Source organism: Pteropus medius, unplaced genomic scaffold (assembly GCF_902729225.1).
Source record: "Pteropus medius unplaced genomic scaffold, Ma_sr-lr_union100, whole genome shotgun sequence".
Lineage (NCBI taxonomy): Eukaryota > Metazoa > Chordata > Mammalia > Chiroptera > Pteropodidae > Pteropus > Pteropus medius.
The window spans coordinates 24,742,151-24,762,113 of NW_024351730.1; the positions used below are offsets into that span (position 1 = coordinate 24,742,151).

Genomic DNA, 19,963 nt, shown 5'->3' on the forward strand with positions numbered 1-19,963 from the left:
TTTGAATAAATACTTATATTATACTTATATTATACTTACTATATTCTACATGATTTATAAAAAATGCTCTCAACAACCTAACAAAGCTACAATTTTAATTCTCATTTAACAGGTTCAACAATTGAGATACCAGTTCAGTAACTAATCTAAGGTCACACAGTGACAGCTGGGATTTAAACCCAGGCCAGTATCTGCATTCTTAACTCCTACAGTGGATATGCCCACAAAATGCTTTGTGTAGTCTCATGCACCTTTTTCATTTGTTGTAGCTTTCCTATTGATTTAGAGAAAAAAAAAGTGATCTGGCAGATCATTACACTTTATTGCCCTCCATGAGGGCAGAGAATGTAATCTATTGATACCCAGTGCCTAGCATAGTGCCTGGGGCATGGCAGATACGCAAATATTTGTTGAATGAGTGAAAGAATAAGGGTGTGACATGAACAAACAGTAATAAGGCCATAGAAATGCCTCCCCGATCTCACAGAGCCACAGAGACATATGTGATTGCAGGATGTCACTTAATGCAAAAAACTTTGACTTTGAAAAGTTAAAAAATAGGATAAATGAGAGATGAAGATATAATGGGACAATTATTTGAACTAGCATCAACAATTTCATCCCTTATTAGGTGCTCATTGATATTTTAATTAATAACTCACTTCACACTGAAAATAGTGCCTGCCAAAAACCCCAAACTAACAGTTGCCATGTGACAATTTGGGAAGGAGCAAACCAGGGAACCATGAATTCCACTAAATCAGGGTTGTAATGTGGGGTTTGGACTCAGTGCATTTCACGAATGGGCATTGAGACTCACAGACTTATTACAGGGTGGAGAAAGAAAGCCTGAGTCTGGCCAATGCCATTGCCTGAAGGAACATTTGGGTGCAGTGAACGTAAGCCCATGGAGACCAGCTGAAATAAAAAGAGAGTTCTTTAAAAAGATATGAGGGAAGCTTGTGAAATCTAACTGCAGGAAGCCAGGAACACTTAAAAGTTTAACCTAATAATTAAGTCAGAAGGAATCAGAAGCCTGAGTGTGAGTTCTCACCTTGGCATTGCTGAGTTTGTGACCTTGGAAAAATTATTCAGTGTTTCTAGACCTTGTTTACCCATCTGAAAAGTAGGGAATAATGAAAATATCTGCCTTGTTGGATTGTTGTGTACATTAGATGAAGCAATACCCGTAAAGCACTTGGAATACTATCTGACACACAATAGGAAGTCAATAAAATTAGCCTTTATTATGATTTAGAAAGTAGGCACCAATCACTTTCTCACTGGACTGCATAGTCCCTCATTTCAGTTGACTTTGAACATGAGTTTCATTAATCTCCCTATAGACTGGCTTCCCAGAAACATATTCTAGTGTTAATTGAATGATGTAGTGGTGTCGTCAAGGTTCCAGGTTTATCTCTTTCCATTCTACCACTCTTAGCATGATGATTTTCATCCCCAGGTTTGCCTCTCATGATTACAAGATGGCTGATGCAGCTCAAGGCACCGCCTCCACACACAACTATGTCCAAAAGCAGGAAGGAGTCCAATTTTGTGTATTTGATCAAGAATGAGCAGTATTTTCCCAAAAACTCTCCTGCAAAATTTCCTTTGAGTCAGGTATAGTTAGCTAGGGTTATGTCCTATACCTATGCCTAGACTAGTAACTGGCAGGGAAATCAGAGCACCATGATGGATGTAGATCATGAATCATTTATCTCTTGGGGCTATGGAAGGACCCACCTTCCTGAGCACATAGTCATCTGGTACTGCAATGGAATCATAATTATGTTTGTGAGAAAGAAAGGGAGAGTGATCATTGAGCAAACAATCATCAGGGCCTCTCTTAGATGAGCACATGTCTAAGCCAGGCAAGTTGGAGTCCTCCCCTGAGGTTTCATATATGGACTAAGAAAAGGCAGAGCTTTCTTTCTTTTGAAGTGGCTAATAAGGGATGAAGTAAACCTGAGGTTCTCTGCTCTGTGGTTGTTTTCTGTATTACTTGCCCCCTCCTCGCCCCCGCCACACACACATACACTGAAGGAGAATCCTATTTGCTGTAGCCCAAAATTTTATTTATAGAGAGAGGGTAGAGAAAAGAAGGGAGGGAGAGAGAGAGAGAAAGATAGAGACAGAGACAGAGGCAGAGACCAAGACACACACACACGTGCACACACACACACATACACACACACTTGTGCATGTGTGTGAAGATATGATGCCTGATGTGGTGAGAGTGAGGGAGAACCTGACAATATTGTTCAATCCTTGAGGCCATCTTCATTCTTGGTCTTCCCAAGAGGTTCCCATTTGTGCTTAAATTTCTTTGTGGGTTCAATGTCACTTGTATCATTTGCAATAGCAACAACACGATCCTGTCTGATGCATTTCCCAAAATTTCTGGGTTTCTAATCTCCCACCTCTAATTGTGTATGGCCCTGGCTCTCCACAGAGCCATCTTTGGGTTCTACACCATCTATCCTCACAGCTCTGGAGCGTTCATCACTTGACTAACTTAGCCTCTGGGCCCCGGTTCCAAGTTCCATGGGCAGCCATCCGAATGGCTCTGGTCCAGCCTCATCACTTTAGCAGGGGCTTGGCGAAGTCTTTAAGAAGAGGGAACAGGGAAACAATACCATCTATCTCTGATTTAAAATGTCTGATATCTGCTCAGTCCTTCCTAAAATGGCTCTGCACCCAATTGAAAAGTACATTTTCCCAAAGTAAAATGGCTAGATTTCAGATATACAGGTGCCTTTGATGGGGAGTTAAAGTCTGGCAGCTCTACCTTTGACCTTACTTACATAGAAGAGAATTCTGGGCTCATATCATGGAATTAATGAAGGGTTTCAGGAGGGAGTGACTAGAAGAGTTGAGTGAAGTCATAAATCAGTGTGGCTATCAGGGCAGGCTGATGGGAGAATCAAGTAGGACTAATGAGGAAAATCTCATGGAAGGCAGAAATATAAGAAGTGGAACCTGTGGTTCAGTAAGAACAGATAACTATTTTTTTAATGTTTATTTTTACCTTTTAATTATGAAAATGTCCAAACATTCATGAAAGTAGAGACTACCACAAATTCCCAAGCACCCATCTCTCAGCTCTTGTTAAGCAGAACAAGTCCGGGAGGAAAAGAAGCTGAAAGAAAGCAGGATCCAGGGAAGGACAAAATAGTCAATGGCAGATGTATTAGTGAACTTGTCAGGAGGAGGAGGGGCCAGGCAGTTGAAATCCAAGACATTTGTTCTTTTTAATCATAGGTTAATGAAATAATTGCTAAAAGTGATCTGGCTTCTTGGTATCTGAGTAGGGATTATATTAATTGAGGAAGCAGACCCACGTGGCCTAATCTCCAAAATTACTGGCGGGGGGGGGCGGGGGGCGGGGGAGGGTGCTCTTACACAATGACAAGACTAAGAAAGCCTGCCTGCCATTCCTTCGACATTCAGCAACTACTGATCTGCACTTTCCCGGGCACTGTGCTAGGCTTTATAGGCACACAGATCTGAAAGACAGGGTCTTTGTTTTCACAGAATGCAGCTTCTAGTTGGGGAAATAGACAAGAAAATCTCTAACAGGCATGCTCCGATGAAGTTTTTCTCATAGCACAGGTGAAATAGGTGAAATAGGTGAATAGGTGAAAGCTTCTTGTAGGAAGATGAATGTCTTGATTTTTAGAAGGATGAGTGGGGATTAGATAGAGAGATATACTAGGCAAAGGCATTCTAGACAGAGTATACCAAGAGATGTTTGATGAGTACCTTAAGTGAGGGCTGCAGGGCAGATTTTGTACTAAAAGATGAGTAGAGAGGGAGTGGGAACAGGGCTGAAATGCAGCCCAGGCTCTGCTCCCTGGAGCAGTTGCATCCACCAGGAGAAGGAGATGCCTTTGCCACATGGGCAGAATGCATTTGGTATTTGGTATCCTTTGATCCAAGAACATAATGTGAGGATGCTCATGAGTTTGAACAAGACCCTGAAGTTGATGGGGAGCTAATGAAGAATTTTAAAAGCAGGGCAGTGACACAATCAGATCTGTGTTTGAGAAAGACCATTCTGGCTGCATTTGGGGAGGTGTTTTTGAAGATGGCAACCCCAGAGGAAAAGAAATATGAGAGAGGACTGCTCCAGGTGAGAAATAATGAGGGCTCGAAGACGTGGTGGACTTGATATCTAGAAGGTAGAATAGGTAGACAGTCTGGCTCTTTGGGTGAGGGAGAGCGAGGTGGTTAGGATGGCTCCCAGGTTTTTAATGTCAGCAGCTCAGTGGAAGGTTATAGCTTCCCAGAAAAGACTGATAAGCCCAAGAACTTTGACATAGTGTGTGGTAAGGTGTTAGCTGTTGGATAACAATAAAAAGTTTCTTATATAAGCATTATGGTTAAAGATTAAAAGGAAGGTTTCAATAGTAGCTTTTGAGACAGGAAAAACTCCCTGATCTTGAGTTGCACTCCTTCAGAGAATGATCAACTGCTATTAAAGGAAATTGTTACTATCCCTTTCAAATACAGAAAAACCTCCTGCAGTGGATAGTCAGTCTTTTCAAGTTAGGACACAAAGTAATGCTCACATACAGACAGCTAGTTCATTACCCTTATTCTTTCTTTCAAGAGTAAAATGACATAATCCTAGAGTATCCCAAACCCTTTTCCCATTCTTTTGAAGAAAGCAGTTTTTTGCCTGTTGTTGTTGTTTTGTTTTGTGTGTTTTTTTTTTTTTTCTGATAGTGGACACACCAGCAGCATTCTTTCTGTCTCCCTGGTGCTTGTCATAGTGGTTCAGTAGCTCAGGCTTTGGTGTTGAATGGTGCTAGGTTTGAATTCCGAATTAACCACCTTCTATCACCTTGGGCAGGATACTTACCTCTATGAACGTCATCTGTAAAATGGGGGTTGGAGGCCAGGATACAACCTACCTCATAGAGCTGTTGTAAAGTGTAAGAGGTAATGAAAGTGAAGTGGTCAGCAAAGGGCCTGGCAGGTAGCACGCTGGTCGTGGTAGAGGTGGCCATTGTTGCTGTTGTTCTTGTTTTTAATGCTGATTTTCAGACATTACGAAAGGATATGATTTGCTTTTGCAGACTTTCATTATTCCTTTGGCTTGCATCTATTAGATGAGGACTACATAGCATGCTGACTTCTTTATAGATTGGCCCCAGGAGAAAGAGGCGCATACCACATGAGTCAGGGGGCAGGTTGCATATACCTAGCTTCTTCCTGATGCTTTGGGATATCGTGCTGATTATGTCCAGGAAAGAGAAGCGTAACATTAGACTATAGAGACCACTGGAAAGAAGGCAGAGAACTATGGTACTCTTAGTTTTCACATGACCAAGATGTTTTCCTAGAATACAATAGGCCACCAAAGCTACTTTTGGTATTACATTTAATAATTCAACATAGAATATTTCTGATTAACTACCAGCATAAGACTTCAGTGGCCAGTTATACCCAAAGAAAATGTGCTTAACTTATCAAGAAACTGTCTTGATAAGACTGTAACTTTGGTCATTGCTCTGGAATGTCCCTTGTGATCTTGCCAGTTTTCATTGCCCAGAGGTGTAATGTTTTTGTGAATGCTCCCATTTTATGCTTTCACAAATTAAAAATGTTTTTTATGTTGTACTGTAGCTGAAAGCAAACAACTAGTGTGCTATTATCTCACCAGTAAAAATAGGAGTGGTGAAAATTCAGGAGTTAATATTGTTAAAGTGCCTGGGACGAGAAATACGTATTTAAGTATAAAGTAATATTGTTCTTGATTGCTGCCGAATCCTTGTGATACAACATGAGAATGAGAAAGAGACGAGAAAAAGTGGAAGTCTGTTATTTTCTACTACTCTAAAATTTGCCATGCCTTTGAGAGAAAAATTAAAAGATTTAAAAATATATAAAATTAACCATTCACAATTTGCTATGAAAAAGAAAGAAGAAAATTCAGTGACAGTTAAAATTTTTCATCAGTAGTTCTCAACTGAGATGATTTTGCTCCCCGGGGAACATTTAGAAATCTCTGAAGACATTTTTGGTTGTCACAAGTGGAGTTGGGGTGGGGGTGGGGGGTTGCTACTGGCATCTGGTGGATAAAGGTCTCAGATGCTGCTAAACATGCTACAATGCACAGGACAGTCCCCATATCAAAGAATTATCTGGCCCAAGTGGTGCCAAGGTTGAGAAACCCTGTGTTAAATAGTGGCTCTTAGGAGTATCAGGTGGTTATTATCCAACACTGGACTGTCTCTTTCAGCAAGAAATTAGCTTTCTCATTGCTTTCTGAGAAATGAAATTATTTCCTCAGTAATATAGGGGAAAAAAACTGGTATATCTTCTCATGGGTTTAGTCAGGGCTGTCTTCTTTCTATGTGACTGACTCTCAAAGTATCAGACAGTTCATTCCCTCCCCCCGCCCCAAAAAAATCATCAGTTCACTTGCTTGGGAGATTGTGGGTTAGGAAAAACAACAACCAGATTGACTAAAGTTTTCACTTTTCAACTGGTTGGTTTAGCACTCTGTGGACACACAGATGTTTGTGGTGACAAAGAGTGGAGTAGAAGAGTGAGGCTGGGTGAGGAAATGCTTTCACATTTCAACACTCTTTTTCAAGGAAAGGGAAAGTTGGCTTTTTCAAATACTTGCCAAGTGTGAAGCGACCCAGGAATAATCACAGAACCTTCTTTTTGTTCTTCTCTGTTTTCCTTGATTATCTTTATTTCACTATTAATTGAGCATTTTCCAACCCAACTCTTGTGATAAGTACTACTCATGGTGCAAAAAATGATTTTAAGAATAAGCTAAAAGAAAATCACATGGTTCTATAGATAATCTCAAAAAGAAAATGTTAAAGGGTTTCTCCCCGGATTGTGTGTGTGTGTGTGTGTGTGTGTGTGTGTGTAACAAGGTATAAAACTAACTCCCATATTGCTATGCATTTAATTAGGTGTCTTTATTGGAAACTGTAAAAATGTATAATCTCATGATAAATGACTGCTGCAGCCACATGTCAATTTTCTTGATTTTGTTCTATATAGAAAGCTTTCGCTTTATCTCTGAAAGATTACCCAGCTCTGGAATTTACTAGTAGAGGTATATTGGAAAATAGTAGACAAATGTAAATTTAATCACAACAAATAAATTTAATCAATTATAGGAAATGGTTTTTCAGTTGAATCTTTCTTGGTCAGCCTGTAAGAAAACAAATTACTTTTTTATTATGATGAATGTTAGTACATCTTCAGATACTTCCGTGGAACTCACTGTGCAAATATGACAGAAGGGTTAGGAGGAGAGAGTCTGGAACCAGATTGCCTGGATTGAGATCTTGGCTCTGTCACTGACTCCCTGTGACTATGGAACTTTGGACAGATCACTTCTCTCCTACTGCCTTAGTTTCCTTATCTTCAAAATGAGGGTAATGTTATTTTCCTCAGAGGGTAATAGTAAGGATTCAATGAGCTAATGCATGTAATTAGCACGAAGTAACTGCTCAATATGTGTTAATTATTTTTATCATCATCATTATCATTATTACACTGTATTTTGTTATTCTGTATTTGTACTACACAAGAGCCCCGTGAGTGGAGCCACTGCAGCTTGCCCTAATCCGTTGTGGTGAATGCACCTAACTTTGATCACCTCATGTCTCTCGAAACAGTTATCTCTTAAAAACCCATACTTTGGAACTAACAGGACAGAGATTTGTTGATTTATAAACAAGGCCTCTGGCTTTCTGTGCAATATGACTATATGAAACATTGGAATAAGATCAGCATCTTGGATTCCCAAGTCTCAAATATATTCTAATCTTCAGGTAACAGGCGTCGTATAATAGAATTTGAGTTCCTGGTTGCCTTGGAAGGGGGTGCTTTTAACTCTTTTAGTCTGTGCAATATGGGGTGGGGGGGGTGGGCCCATTTGTGGATGGATCATGGTGCTCTGAAGGATGTTGAAGTCAAATATATTCTGCCTGGATTTAAGCCAAGTTGCCGACATATTATATTTATTGTCCCTAAAACAGGATGGGATCAAAATGCTGTACACAAATAGGTGGTGATGATTTTATAGCTTTGGCTTTTCAATTTATTTCCTAGAAACAAATCTCACTTGCTCTCCCAAGGCACATGATTGCTTGTGGGCTTACCTATATCATTTAGGTATGTACTTCCTACTTAGCGTAGTAACTAAGTTACCTCTATGTTATTTTAGTCAACAAAGGTAAATGATCAAAATGACCTCTTAAAAGTCTGAATATCTTGTTAAAATGAGAACCATCCATCTTAGGAATGCCTTGAAAATATCAGAAATCATTGTTTTTCAAGGATCAATGTTATTAACTGTGTCTGAAACTTTTGAAATTATAACCACCTAAACCAGTATGAAGAAGGGGGAAGAACAAGGATGTAGAAACACTAAAATTGTACATTTTATAAGACAAATGTGATATTGCATTCAAAATAAGAGATCTAGGAATTATTCTATCCTAGATTGAATTTCAAATAAATAACTAATTACATGAATACCTAAAGTAAAGGAATTACTCATCTCTAAAATAGAAAATGTGAACCAGTTGGTTTTTAAAGTACATTTTGTCTCTAACATATGTCAAAATCAATCTAAGGTGGCTTTTGCATTGAATTCCTCAAGGGGCAAAGTAGATGCACATTTGATTCAGTGCTGAACAAAGCCTTACTAGTAAACATTAAACAGATTTGGATTTAAATACCTTCTTCTACAATTCAAGCATGAGCTGTACAAGAAATGTCCCCATGGTGATCAGAGTATCAGTATGAGGTACATGCAGAAAGATTGCTGTAGGAAGATAGGTCAGCCCTATTTCATGCTGACTTCTGTGGTGTGGGCACAGCAGCAGAGATGATGGCCTCGATGGCATTATCAGAGTGACTTTTAATTAAAAACAAGAATGGAAAAATCAAGAGCTGAGATTTACCCGGGAAACAGCAATGACATTCAACCCAGAGGGAGATTTTAAAACACCATTCGATTGCATGTTACTGGGGAAAAAATGGTTCTCATTATAAAAATCCTATGAAAAGTTGGAAAAATAATGAACACTATAAATTAGATTTGGATTTGACTGGCTTTGTAGCCTCAAATTCTGTGTTCTTTTAGCTTCTCTGTATCTCATTAAGTTCTTAGTATACTACCAGGAAGAAAGTATGTGTAACCCATTCTTCTAACTTGAGTAAGCAAAAATTATAATAGTCTTATTTACGATATAAATAGCAAAAAGAAGAAATAATAAAGAAATGTTCAAATAGAACTGCCCAAGTGCTTAAGAGAACTGTGCAGCTCAGCTAAGTGACACCAATGAGGAAAACCTAATGCAATTGCTGAAGAAGAGGAAAATATGTTTTCAGTAGCATACATTCCAGAGCAAAGAAAAAAATAAGGAAAAGATGTAGGTTTTTAAATAGATGGAAAAATCCTTGTTTTCTAAAATCTATCTTTAGACATTTGGTGCAAATTCTAATAGCTACAATTAAATTTCTTTCTAATAATACATTTTTAGATACAGAATCATTCTTATTTCAGATTCCAAAAATTTGTTAAAGGCAAAATGCTATGTATTTTAAACAAGCAAATGTTTTTAAGTACCGTGATTATGACTGACTGCTGCTTACATGTGTGGTGCAAGATGACTGCCCTGAAATCTCAATTTTCTTTTCTATAAAATGAGAGTAGAAATCTGTGCCCACAGTTACCCGGATTATTAATTACGTGCATATACATTAAATTACATACATAGTATTGTACTGGGTAGCTGGCAGGAATCTAGTAAATGTTGTAGGGGAATGTGGGTACTGGCCTTGGTATGTTAAATTGTACCCAGATACAATTTGCATATATTTTACCAAATCAGTTTACTGAGCATCAATTTCAAAATCTGCAAAAATGATGGAAAACTGTCGAATGTGTGCGTGTGTGATGTTTATATTTGTGTGTGCATATGAGAAACATTTGAGATTTGCAATTTGCTAATAAATATAAAACATCTTGGGGGAAAAAAAGATGCCACTCAGATATAAACGATTACTTGTCGTTAACCCCAGTTTTGTTGACTAAAAAACATCAGTTGCAACATCTCATCATAATCTTATCCACTTCTCTTTTATGGAATTAAAACTTGATTCAAGTCATGTTTTGTGGCCTTTCAGTGTCTAGGAGATGGACAGACCTAACTGGAAATAAACAGAGCCAGGCATCTTAAGAGTGCAAAGTCCTTCTCTCTCCCACTCCCGGAGGAATTTATGGCCAGTAAGTTGTTCTCTAATGAGCACAGAATGAGAGCTTTGCATCTTCTCTTCATTAGTTTGACAGATATTCATTTAAATTTGAAAAGATTCCCAGGCTTGGGATAGCAAAGGAAAGTTCTGAATTCCTTTTGCGTCTTAATTCTGTTTTTGTTGTGATGAAGCTAGGGAATGTCAACAGCTGAAGAGAAATAAAGCCCATGTCTTCATCCAGGGACCTCTACATTTTCTATTTACAAGTGGCTGCAAACCAACACACTTTTGCTTTGCAGCTATGAAGTCCAACACAAAGCACCAGGTTCTGCAAGAATACTGTTGAGTTCAGTTTCTATGAGGGGTGGATTTTTTATCTCATGCCTAATAAGGGATAGGCTGGCCTTAAATAGCCAGCTTTACATCAGAATAAGTCACTGATTTGAGCATAATGACATGAAGTATACACTAAAGTTGATAAATTCTCTAAACTATGAATTGCTTTTGTCCTCAGTATTTAAAACCATCATGGATATTAGGCTACCACCAGCCTTTGGTTATCTATGGAAATGAGTAAATGAGGCTATCTATCTATCTGTCTATTTGTCTGTCTGTCTATCTATCTATCTATCTATCTATCTATCTATCTATCTATCTATCTGATCATCTATCAGCCATATATATACACTTTTAACCAATAGTAATGCTAACCTTTATCAAGGTTGTTAAAGTATAGCAACAATGGTAATGACTCTTTCCACTTTTTCACACCCTTTCTCTAGCTATTCCCTGAACAGTGCCCAGTGGAATTGCACACAGGGACTGAAACTCACCTACCCTCAAGGTCTTAGCCAGGCACTGTGATACTGGCTGCATACATTCTGAGTGGTGCCTGCCCCCTATAACATAAAGAAAGGCCCCTATGGGCTAGCTGTGTTCCTGACGAATACTGTTATTAGGGAAATGTCTAAACAGACAACTTTGGGAGGAAGCCACACCACGTGCCTAATCTACCAAAGCGAAACATTTAGCTGTTGAGCAGGTTCATTCATCAGGCTGATCTTGTCTAGCAGTTCTTTGGACTAAGTGTCCCACCCCCACCTCTGCCACTACCATTTTCCCCATTGACTTAAAGCAGATTTTTTTGTTTTATCAACTCATTTTAACGAAACCAGAACATAACATTTAAGGAGAAAAGGGATGCAGAATTTTAGTCCTGGTTTAAAGAAAGGGTAACAGAGCTTGCAAAGCATCACCTGTTCTCTCAAGTGCATTGACTTGGTCATTAGAATGCATTCTCATTCTCTGTGAACCTCATTTGCCTGTTGCAGCAGAGATGGTGTAGCACAGTGCCAGGTCAAGACGATTAGGTGAGAGCCCCTCTTTACCACTTATTAGTGGAATAACCTTGAGCAAGTTTTACCTCTTTGAGCATCCATTTCCTCTTCTGTAAAACAAGAATGATATTGTTAGGCTTAGGTGAAGTAATATATGTAAAGTGCTTAACAATGTTGCCATGCAGAGCAATTTCTCAAAGCGTGGGCCCCAGACCATTAGAGTAACCTGGGAACTTGTTAGAAATACAAATTCTCAGGTCCCAAATAAAAAACTCAGGGATGTGGGGGAAAATATTTGCAAGTTATATAAGTGATAAGGGGTTAATATTCAGAATATATAGAACTCAACAATAACAACAAAACAACCCGATTTTAAAAAGGGCAAAGGACTTAAATAGACATTTCTCCAAAGATGATATACTGATGTCCAATAAGCACATGAAAAGATGCTTAAAATCACTAATAATTAGGGAAATGCAAATCAATACTACAATGTGATACCACCTCACACCCGCTGGATGGCTAGTATCAAAAAAATAGAAAGTAGGTCTCGGAGAGCATATAGAGACTTTGGAACCCTTGTGTACTGTTGGTGGGAATGTGAAATGGCACAATTGCTATGGAAAACAGTGTGGTATTTCCTCAAAATATTAAACAAAAGATTACCGTGTGATCCAGCAATTCCACTTCTGGGTATATACCCAAAATAATTGAAAGTAGGCTCTCTAAGAGATGTTCATACACCCATGTTCATAGCAGCATTATTCATAATAACCAAAAGATGGAAGCGACTCATGTGTCCATCCACAGACAAATGGGTAAATGAAGTGTGGTCTCTGCATACAGTAAAATATAATTCAGCCTTGACAAGAAAGGGGTTCTGACACGCATTACAACATAGATGAATCTTGAGGACATTATGCTAAGTGAAATGAGCCAATCACAAAAAGACAAATACTGTATGATTGTATTTATATGAAGTACCTAGAGTAGTCTAACTTACAGAGACAGAAAGTAGATAAGTGGTTGCTAGGGGTAGAGGGGAAGGGGAAATGTAGGGCTGTTTAATGGTATAGAGCTTTAGTTTTACAAGATGAAAATAGTTCTGGAGATTGGCTGCACGATGATGTAAATGAACTTAACACTGTTGATTGTACACTTTAAAAAGATTAAAGATGGTAAATCTTATGTGTATTTTACCACAATTTTTTAAACAATTTAAGGGTTGAGCCCAGCAATCTGAGTTTTAATAACCCTCCATGTAGTTCTGATGCTTGCTCAAGTCTGAGAACCACTGATGTCAAGCAAGCATTTAATAAATGGTGGCCACTATAACAATAATAATTATCATTATTACATATGCATCAGTAAACTTTCAATGATGTTCAGTATTGTTAGACTTAAAGTAGACTTCCCAATATTCTAATTCTTGAAAATTAGTGGGTTGTATTTGCAAAATTCTATTAGGCGAAGTAGAATGTACAATCAATAAGAACACTCCTCTTCCCTAACCATTTTCCATTTAGGAAAGCTCATGTATGTTTCTAATTTCCCGATTGCTGCATAGTGAAGGGCAGTCATTTTATTTCTGGAGTATACATGCAGCCTGGCGAGGGCAAGTAATCATTTTTGCAGGCGCTCGGCACCTCACGGTCCATACAGAACATTTCTAGGACCTGTTTCTGACTGTTATTGCCCTTGGGATCACAGTCCTACCTTTTTTTTTTTTAATATATGAAAAGCCAAATAATGTTGTAAACTTTATCTTTCCTTTCAGATAGCTCCATCAGAATCACAATAGATGCTAAGAGCCGTGTTAGTGATCTTTGTGCCCATCTATGACTTCCTAACATTAACTGAACAAAGTGTAGAATTATCATATACCCAAACCATTCGAGAGTCTGACTACAGTTAACAGAAGAGACAGCATTAATTTGCTTTCTCAATAGATACTACTGAACTGTAAACATCTTAGTAGCTTTGAATTAGGCTCAAACTTGTTCCAGGCAGCTCTTGCTACCTGGTATCCATTTTGCTTTATTTTTATTTATCTTTTAGAGGGCAAAGGGTGAAGGGCTTTGAAGAATTCTCCAGGCAAGAAAGGAAAGCATTTTCTGCAAGGAAAATGGATGGCATGTTGTTTTCCTTTACAAAGGGCAACGAGGATATAATCTCAACGCTGCACTTGACCATCATCTGTCAAACCAAAGCAAACAAGCCAGTGCCAGTCTTTCTTCATTGTTTAACTAGGACAGAAAATAACTGCCATGTGGCGGTTGTCTAGCCAAAGAAAACCACCCTCATTTCAGAAAATGTTTACTCATTTGCTCTCATTGAGTGATGTGCCATTAAGGTATGAGTTAAATTATAGCATTTTGTGGAAAAGTTGTATTTGTATAGCAAAACCACAGGTGTTCCTTTTTGGTAGTTTTGGCTTTTTGAAAAGATGATAGTATGTTCTGAGGATTTTTCTTCTTTGAAGACAAGGAAATTGAAGCACCAAAAAAAAAAAAAAAAAAGGAATAGTGTGCTTAGCATTATATGTATTAATGTGAAATTTGGCAATTAAACCTCCTCTTTTGCATATGAAATAACCGTACCACCGTGTTTTATACCATCTACTTTTATGTATTTTTTCAAAAAGCCACCGGTCTTGATACATTCTTGTACTGATTCTTGTTTGTATGTGTATTTTTTCCAATGAGACATCCCCACATCCCCATAGAACTGTCCCTAACTTTTCCATGTTTCCTCTGTAATCTGGCATTTTATTTTAAAATGCTGTTGGCGTCCTTGCAGAGGGATCCTGGTGCTACTTTTCTCCAAGCCAAATCTCAATACTGTCTCAGTAGCACTTTGTTGACTGAGAGATCCAGAGTTAAAGGTGAGTCAGAGATTCTGTGTGCACCTTCTCACTAGTGGACGAGCTCTCTCCAGATCCAGCTAAGGAGAGGCTGGGATTCGCAGGATTGGTGATGTGAGGTTTAACCGTCTCAACCTATTTGTCCTCTACTGTGGGACTTGCTTGAGGAGTTATAAGATAATTTCCCCCCATTTAAAAAAAAAATTGTGGTAAAGTATACTAACATAGACTGATTATGTGTCCCCCCACCAAATTCATATATTTGAATTTGAAATCTAACCCCCCGTGTGATGGTACTTGGAAACGGGGCCTTTATGAGGTGATTAAGTTATGAAGTTTAAGCCCTCACGAATGGGATTATTGCCTTTATAAAGGAAGCTCCAAAGAGCTTCTTCACCACTTTTGCCATGTGAGATTATAACAGAAAGACAGCCATCTATGAACCAGGAAGCAGCCTAGTTCATACACAGAATCTACCAGCACCTTGATCTTGGACTTCCCAGCCTCCAAAACTGAGAGAAATAAATTTCTGTTGTTTATAAATTACCCAGGCTATGGTATTTTGTTATAGCTATCCAAAGAGACGGAGACCTATACATAACAGAAAACTGACCATTTTAACCACTTTTAATTGTACAATTCGGTGTCATTAAATACATTCGCAATGTTGTGCAAACACCATCACTCTCTATCTCCACAGCTTTGGGTAATTTTTTTAAAAGATTTCTTGCCTCAGCTCTCAAATTCCACTTGACTTTGTTCTTGCTTTCTCTCAAAGTCTCTGCTCCTGTCCTGATTATTTAACTTGGAGAGAGAGAAGGATTTTTTTTTTTTTTTAACACTACATGATGAATTGGTTTCAGTGGAATTCAAACGATCTTGTTTTGGTTATTTCTTATCAGGAATGCCGAATTTTTTTCGAAAAGTAATGGCAGAGGTGAAGTGGTAAAAGGGAGGTACCTCTTTTGTGAGTCAGTTTAGCAAAAGAGAGGAAATGGTGAGGTGACATTAAATCGTTCCTGGAAATATATTCTGAGTACTAAAGGGGCATGTTGGTACCCTCGAAGAACTGGGGCTCCCAGTTCTTACTTAGTAAACCTTCTGGTTGTACCTTAGGGCAACGTCCTTAATGTTTTTATATTTACTTTCTATTGATAGGAACTTCTTAAGGTCGTGGTGCCCTTGGATTCCCATTAAGGTGGGTGGCGGAAAGTTCTTTGATGTTTACTTAGTGTGCACAGCATACCAGGAACCTTACAACAGATACACGGACCACGCCTGCCTCTAGCTGGGCCTGACTAGGGAAGCCTTCCTGTAGGCTCATTCTCTGCTGGTTCCAACTTCTGGAGTTTCTAGGGTTATAACTTTCTTCAGCCAACATCTAGATTATTGGCTATGGAAGTGTGTTTATACAATACAGGCTGAATCAGTTACACATTGAATAAGGTACACTTTGCTTATTTGAATATTCTTGGAACAACTTAATTTTATTTTGCCCAAAGAGAAACTTGCTCAGACACATTTCTCTCTGATCCAAACCTCTTACCCCATCTCTGTTGTTGTAAACCCTCTATTATTAACCCTCTCTGGGGAAATTCTGCATTTTGTTTTGAAGGTATTTTTTCTTCCAGATATGGCAACATCTGGGAATATGACATCAGAAACAAGCAGCAAAATTTGAATCTATATATGGCTACTCACACATCTTGTGTCTCCTAAGGCAGGATTTTCTAGTTAAATCTCTGTCTAACTAAGACAATAATATCAAGTATAGAGCTAGTTTAGCCAAACAAGAAAAATAAGAATGGAAGCAGTGCTCAGGATATGGGAATACTTAAAATTTTGTGAAGACAAAATGAACACCTAATGGTGTGTTAGCTGGGAGTTTTAGTTTCCTATATAATTATTCATGAATCCCAGGGGGACAACCTGTGACATGCTAAGTAGCCTCTAAAGGGGTTATGGTCCAGATTAAAAATATTTTCTTTTTGCCAGAGCTTTAGTGGTCTTCATATTTTATACCTTTTTTTATTATTAAATTTTTATACTGTAAAAGAATTTAGTATAACGGTAACATTCATTTCAGGCAAGATTTAGTCACATGTCACAAATACTATGAAACATACAACATTAGAAATTTAAGTTCTTCTTAAAACAAACACTGTTGAATACCAACTGAGGGCCTAATCCATGTGCTATCAATCATTCTAGCAACTTGTGGTGTAAGTAAATACTTAATTGCAGAAAAAAACAAAAACGGGGAGAAGGGAGAATTCCCAGCATATGGAGTGGGAGGCAGTGCTACAGTGTGAAAGTCTAACGTTCCCTCCATACTTTCCTAGCCCCCACCCTGTCATATGTCTGATGCAGGAAACTCCTCTATAATATCTAGGACAGAGGCTCATTCAGCTTCTCCTTACATAGTCTCAGGGTCAGGGAGCTCAGTATCTGACAAGTCAGCTCATAACTTATTTGCATGGCTCTAGTTGTTAGAGAGTTCAAACGATGAGCCCTCAATTCTCTGCTTTAAGTCACCATACTCTTTGCCAAGGCAAGCTGTTATTTTATGCTGTCAGGTTTTATGAACACACGTACATAGTTCACACAAAGCATCTTCTGTGGACTGTTAGTATTTTAGCAGAATTGTGATATAACAAGGAGTCATATAGCAACATTACACAAGAAACGTCTTACCTGTTTTGTTAACATCTCCTTCCCTTGCTTTGATAAAATGCCCTCAGGTGATCCTGGGGACATACTACAGTGGGGCAGATTGGCATGGATGTTAGAAAAATCAGATAGGACTTTATTGGAAGTCACTCATTCAACCCTGAATTTCATCTTCAACTTCCATTTGGCTCCTCTTGTTGATGGTAAGGAAAAAGGCCATACCTAGGTTTCAAGTAAGGGCATATCTGAGAGGAGGGCTGGGGGAATAGTTGGTCACTCAGTTACAGCTGTCGCTGGCCATGCTGTGTCCTCCTCACTACTGAGAAAATGGGAGCAAGAGCAGCACAGTATCACTTTTGCTTAGAAAGCCACTTATATAATCATATAATCCGGAGCTGGAAGACCAGCCCCAATACTTTACAGATAGGAAAATAGATTTAATAGTCTTTGACAGAATATCTACCAGACTTGCAAACTTAAATGACTATAGGACCAAAGAAGAAACACAAATGAATGAAGTGGGCAAGGCACAAGATGTAAATAGCCCTTTTTCAAAGAACACAATGGGGAGTGCTGAGGACTAGGGAAAACTGGAGGACTCACGCCCGATCTAAAAGAGGCAGCTGATTCTCAACTCTAATGGGTTACTACTATGAAGGAATGTAGACCCAGTGCTGCCAGAAATCTGAATTTTTATGCGCATGATCCTAAATGATTAACTGTTCAAACCGAAAGCACTTTGTGGACTAACATAGTGCAGGCCAACCGAAACAAGCCTGAGAGCCAAATTCTGTTTGCAGATGCTGGTGTAGGGCTTGGGGAGCTAGTGGGTAGCTTGTGTCCTGAGTAAGGGCATTAAAGAGTGGGACTGTGAGCAGATCCAGATGGTTTTCGGCAGTTGGCCTTTGCCCATTCCTCCCCCTTCTCTAGAATAGATTGCATTAAGCTTTATGTCACCCCTAGAGAAATGCCTGGTTGTCCTCTGAGATCGATTGACCTTATCAGGGTGCAAAGTAAGAGGCCAGCTGAGACTAGGAGAGTAGGAGAATGAACCCAGAATCAGCAGGAAAACAATAGGAACACAGGAGACCACAGAAAGGTCAAGCACATTTAAAGATATGTCTAAATTTCTCTTGTTGAATTTTTTTTTCTTTTTCCTAAAAAAGCCCTTTTCTTAGTGCATCTTGCAAGTACCATCTTCAACCAAGAGTGTAGTTAATGGATTTGCAATCAGTTCTCTTTAGTCTTCTGGAACACGATAACTGGTTAGTTACCTTTAATTTCAACTGACCTGTGCACTTCGGGGGATCAGATGGGAAAAGTGCCTGACAGGAACACAGGGGAAGTTCAGTCCTGATTGGAAAGGAATGATTTATGCCAATCGATGCTGAAATGCAGCATGTTTCTTTTTAAGAGGACCTGCTAGAGGAATGCAGCTTTCGTGTCTCTCCTCATTTATCACGGTGTTTACAAATCTTGTTTGAAGTTGAAAGTAAATCATCATCCTGCTGCTTGTGGCTGTTTTACGGCTAAGAGTTTTAGAGGTGATGGAGCATGAGCCTATCAATGGAGTCATGTGGCAGAGTGAAGGGAAAGGGGCCTGTGGAGAGGCACCCATGGTATGTATGACACTTAATGTAGGAAAGGGGCCAATGGCCAAGTCCTGAAAGAGGGTGAGCACTTCTTCGAAATAATTATTGTCCCAGTTGAATGGTATCGCTACATAAAATGCAGAACTAACTGGGATTTGGAGTTTTGATCAGATGATAGCATCAAAAAGCAGTCTGGTCCCTCAGTTTCAAGGTCATATATAAAATGTGAGTGGTGCATCAAATAAGGAAGATAAGGCCTTCACCTCATGGAACCTCCTGTTAATCGAACTCTCAGGCTTCATGGTCATCACATCTGGGCATATTTATTGTAGAGTAGAGAAGACTCAGAAGGGTTGTGTCTCCCTTTCAGTATGTCAAAGATCATGATATGAAAGCAGGATTAGACACCAGAGGACAGGTAGAGGCTAAAGGGGGCAGAAATCAGATTTGACATTAGGAAGAATTTTCTAATACTTAGAGTTGTTTGCAAATAGAAGAGGCCTTGGGTCCAGGCTGAGCAGTGGCGTGGAAGTGATGTTCTAAAAGATCTAGTCATCCTATGGGGCTGAAGTAAGAGGAAGTTTCCATTCTACTCTAACCTTGAGATTCTGTGATTCTAATGATCTGGTTTGGAATCCTGAAAGGACCAACCCTCCTGCATTTCCTTCTTCCTGGATTATAAACCATGTTCTAAAACCAATAATTCAGCTTTTTTATCTACCAGTTGGGGTTTCCTCATACAGAAATCAATATATGACTGATATCGAAGTTAAATAGGAAATATAAGCAATATGAAATGTGAGGAAATCTCAGAAGTCAAAGTTAAGTGAATACATATTTAAAAATCATGTTACTTCCTAGTTAAAAGCTGGATCAGATTGATTTGTGTTTTATCTAAATAAATACAACTAGTGGTTAAAATCCCAGACTCTGGAGCCAGATTGCCTGTGTTCAAGTCCTAGTTCTGTCTTAGAGTAGACCTTGAGAAAATCATTTAAGCTTTTAGTGTCTCTGTTTCGTCATCTATGAAATGGAGTTAATGATAGTACCTACCTCACAAAATTTGTGGGAAGAGAGCATATAAAACATTTAGATCTGAGCATGGCGCAGAGTATGAGATCAACAGTGCCAGCTGCCACTGCTGATGTTATTGTTACATAGCAAAATGATTGGCTGCGTTTCAGAGCTGACATGAGAGACTCCATTTTACTTTTTTCCCTCAGGAATTTATTCCAATAATAGCCCATTTGGTGTTTGAA

At 38.9% G+C, this 19,963-nt stretch overlaps 1 protein-coding gene across 5 annotated transcripts in view; it reads left to right on the top strand.

Annotated features, from left to right (window-relative positions):
- SHROOM3 (shroom family member 3) overlaps positions 1 to 19,963 on the top strand; it is a 281,729-nt gene that overhangs the window by 129,400 nt on the left and 132,366 nt on the right. The window contains exon 2 of one of the 5 annotated variants that reach the window (XM_039845511.1): positions 13,638 to 13,932. The exons of the other annotated variants lie outside the window; for them this stretch is intronic. Within the exon in view, the coding sequence (XP_039701445.1) occupies positions 13,847 to 13,932 (86 nt within the window). The 5' untranslated portion in view covers positions 13,638 to 13,846. The remainder of the gene's footprint in view (positions 1 to 13,637; positions 13,933 to 19,963) is intronic. 5 annotated transcript variants of the gene reach the window in all.